This window comes from Trachymyrmex cornetzi, unplaced genomic scaffold (assembly GCF_001594075.2).
Source record: "Trachymyrmex cornetzi isolate Tcor2-1 unplaced genomic scaffold, Tcor1.1 scaffold536, whole genome shotgun sequence".
Taxonomy (NCBI): Eukaryota; Metazoa; Arthropoda; class Insecta; order Hymenoptera; family Formicidae; genus Trachymyrmex; species Trachymyrmex cornetzi.
In genome coordinates this window covers 27964-30848 of record NW_017299846.1, presented here as the reverse complement: position 1 = coordinate 30848, position 2885 = coordinate 27964, and the positions used below count along the sequence as shown (strand labels likewise).

Sequence of the window (2885 nt, the reverse complement as noted above, 5' to 3'; positions counted from 1 at the left end):
CCGCTGGATCCGGTGGAGAGGCGCGGCCAAACGGCGGCTCCCCCAAGGCCGCCAGGAAGGCAACAGTACCGGCCAAAAAGCTAAACAGGCCGGCGTTCACGGCGGAACAGATTAGGAGAGGACCAATGCCCCCGGCGTGGAGGCCACCCATCAGGGGGGTCTCCGCGCTGATTGAGGAGGGAAGGCCTGGCTCAGGCAACCCGGTGGCGCGGACGGGACCTCCGCCCAAGGACATTGTGGGTGTGGTTCGCGCCGCAATGGAAGCGATGCTGCCGGCGGTCCTGGAGAAACTGGGATATCCCGCTGCGCATGGGGCCAATGCGGCGCAGCGGGTGGCCCGGATGTCGCCGCAGGTACCGGCCACGGCACAGGAGAGGAGGCCGAGGAGCGGCGCCTTGCCGACGGCGGTGGTACAGGAGGGGGCCTGGACCACCGTGCAGTCGGCGAAGGCCAGAAAGAGAGCGAGGGCGGCACGCAGGGCCGCAGCAGCACCAGCGACAGCGATGGACAGCCGGCAGCAGCGGCAGCCGAACCGGGTGTAAGTACCAATAAATTAAATGTAATTGAAATTTGAATTGCATAGGTTTGTAGGCTTACATTTACCCTCTTTTTTCGTTTTTTTAGTTATTTTATTTGGCGTTGAGGGTTATTTTTTGTATAATATTTTATTTAATCTGCGTTTGGGGCAAAGTGGGCGGGGCAAAGTGGGATGCCTTTCCGTTTTGATTCATCTTCACAGAGGTAACTTTTTCATAACTTTATGTCTATTTCTTCATTAGAAAATGGTTCGCACGTATAAAAGGAGGACGGAGCATCAAAATTGGTCCACAGAATCAATGATTCAGGCCATTTCAGTCGTTATTAATAACGAAATGTACATTGCAAGTGCAGCAGTGAATTATAAAATCCCTTCATCAACTTTACAACGTTATGTACAAAAAAAAAAGGGATGAGAATTTTGTTGTTGAAAAGCATTTGGGACATTTTAGAACAGTATTTACAATGGAACAAGAAGCTGACATAGTTTCATATTTGACTGCAATGGAGGCCAAGCTCTTTGGCATGACAATTTTCGATCTTCGAGAAATTGCTTTCCAACTAGCGGAGAAAAATAACATTGACCATCCTTTCAAGGACACGGCAGCTGGTTTAGACTGGGCTTATGGATTCATGAAAAGAAACCCGTCACTGAGTTTAAGAATTCCTGAAGCGACATCGGCCACGCGTGCCATGGGGTTTAATAAAGTCGTCGTTGCCAATTTTTTTAAGCTACTAGAGGAGACTATAACAAACAATGAAATCACTCCAGATCGCATTTATAATTGCGACAAAACGGGATTTACAGTAAATCCTAAAACCCAATCCAAGATTATTGCAAAGAAAGGCCGTCGTCAAGTCGGTGCAATAACGTCTGCTGAAAGAGGGCAGACGGTAACTGCTGAAATTTGCTTTTCAGCAGCTGGTGTTTTTGTTCCTCCAATGTTGATATTTTCAAGAGTTAGAATGCAGAACGAATTTGAGATTGGTCTTCCTCCATCAGCATTAGCAGTTTCTCATGAAAGCGGGTGGATGACCAAAGAATTGTTCGTTGTTTGGTTTAAAAAATTTATTGCATTCTCCGGCGCTTCACACAGTCGCAAAGTGCTTCTTCTGTTTGATGGTCACTCCACTCACACAAAGAACCTGGAATTAATTGATTTAGCACGAGAAAACGGAGTCATACTTTTGTGCTTTCCACCACATTGCTCACACAAGCTTCAGCCTGGAGATGTTTCTTTTATGAAGCCGTTAATGACATACTACGCTGATGAAACTCGAAAATTTTTACGCACTAATCCTGGAAAAGTCGTAACTATTCGCCAAATTGCTCCCCTTTTCGGTGCAGCATTTATTCGAGCTGCAACTACATCTACGGCTTTGAATGGATTTAAAAAAACCGGCATTTGGCTTCTAGATCCGAATATTTTTACCGACATTGACTTTATGCCTTCGACAACCACGGACATCGAAATCTTGGAATCTTCAACGTCCAATAATGATGAAGAATTGCCAACACCCGTACCTGGCCCATCGACAAGCTCGTCATTTGGCGAAAAAACCCTACAAGAGATTATGCCAATTCCGAAAGTGCAAGCACAGTCAGCTCCAAGAGCGTCCCGAAAAAGAAGTGTCACAGCAATCCTGACGTTATCTCCATATAGACAGTCTCTTCAGGAAACTGAAGATTCAAAAAAAGCGAAACAAGAGAAGAAACTGCAAAGAGAATCTAAATTGAAGCATCTAAATTGAAGCAAGGCAAAAGAAAAACGCCGCAAATCCTCGCGCAAGCTATAGCGTTACATTGAATGAAGTTTATTAAAAATTATAATTTTGTATTATATTTCTGTTCTGACAATAAAAAAGTACTTTTCCTTAATGCCATTATGCACTATTTTCATTAAAACCTTTCCAGAAGTCATTTAAACAACACATCCCACTTTGCCCCGTGATTTTCAAATTTCTCAAAATAATACTTTTTTCGTAAAAATAAAATTAGGATTATAAAACATATTTTTTTATTTAAGGAATCAGTTGAATATGTTAGTTTAGGAACCGAATTAGGGTTTTGATACGTTATCATAACTTTTTTCATGCAATATCATTTGATTTCATAAGTTTTCTCATAGGCAGCCCACTTTGCCCCATGTTTCCCTATAGGGATCCAGAAATTGTTAATACCATATGTAACAATTACCGAGAACGTTAGAGAGAGATACAGTGTATGTATATACACTGATATATTAAATAAGAAAGTAGATTTAAAAGTCTGATACCGAGCAGTAGTGGAGAGCGAAAGCTCAGGAGCTGCTGGGTGCCTGAAGTAATACCTCGATGGTTCCGGCACC

General features: G+C 43.6%; 1 protein-coding gene across 1 annotated transcript; it reads left to right on the top strand.

Annotated features, from left to right (window-relative positions):
• The first annotated feature begins 125 nt into the window (after positions 1–125).
• On the top strand, positions 126–2289 carry LOC108765788 (uncharacterized). Its single transcript, XM_018514636.1, has 2 exons — positions 126–538; positions 990–2289. Exons 1-2 carry the CDS (start codon positions 126–128, stop codon positions 2287–2289), a joined length of 1713 nt encoding a protein of 570 aa, XP_018370138.1.
• The last annotated feature ends 596 nt before the right edge of the window (positions 2290–2885 follow it).

Coding starts and splice junctions, on each gene's coding strand:
- LOC108765788 (XM_018514636.1), top strand. CDS start 126: ATGCCCCCGGCGTGGAGGCCACCCATCAGGGGGGTCTCCGCGCTGATT. Junction 539..989: donor CAGCGGCAGCCGAACCGGGT/GTAAGTACCAAT, acceptor GGGACATTTTAG/AACAGTATTTACAATGGAAC.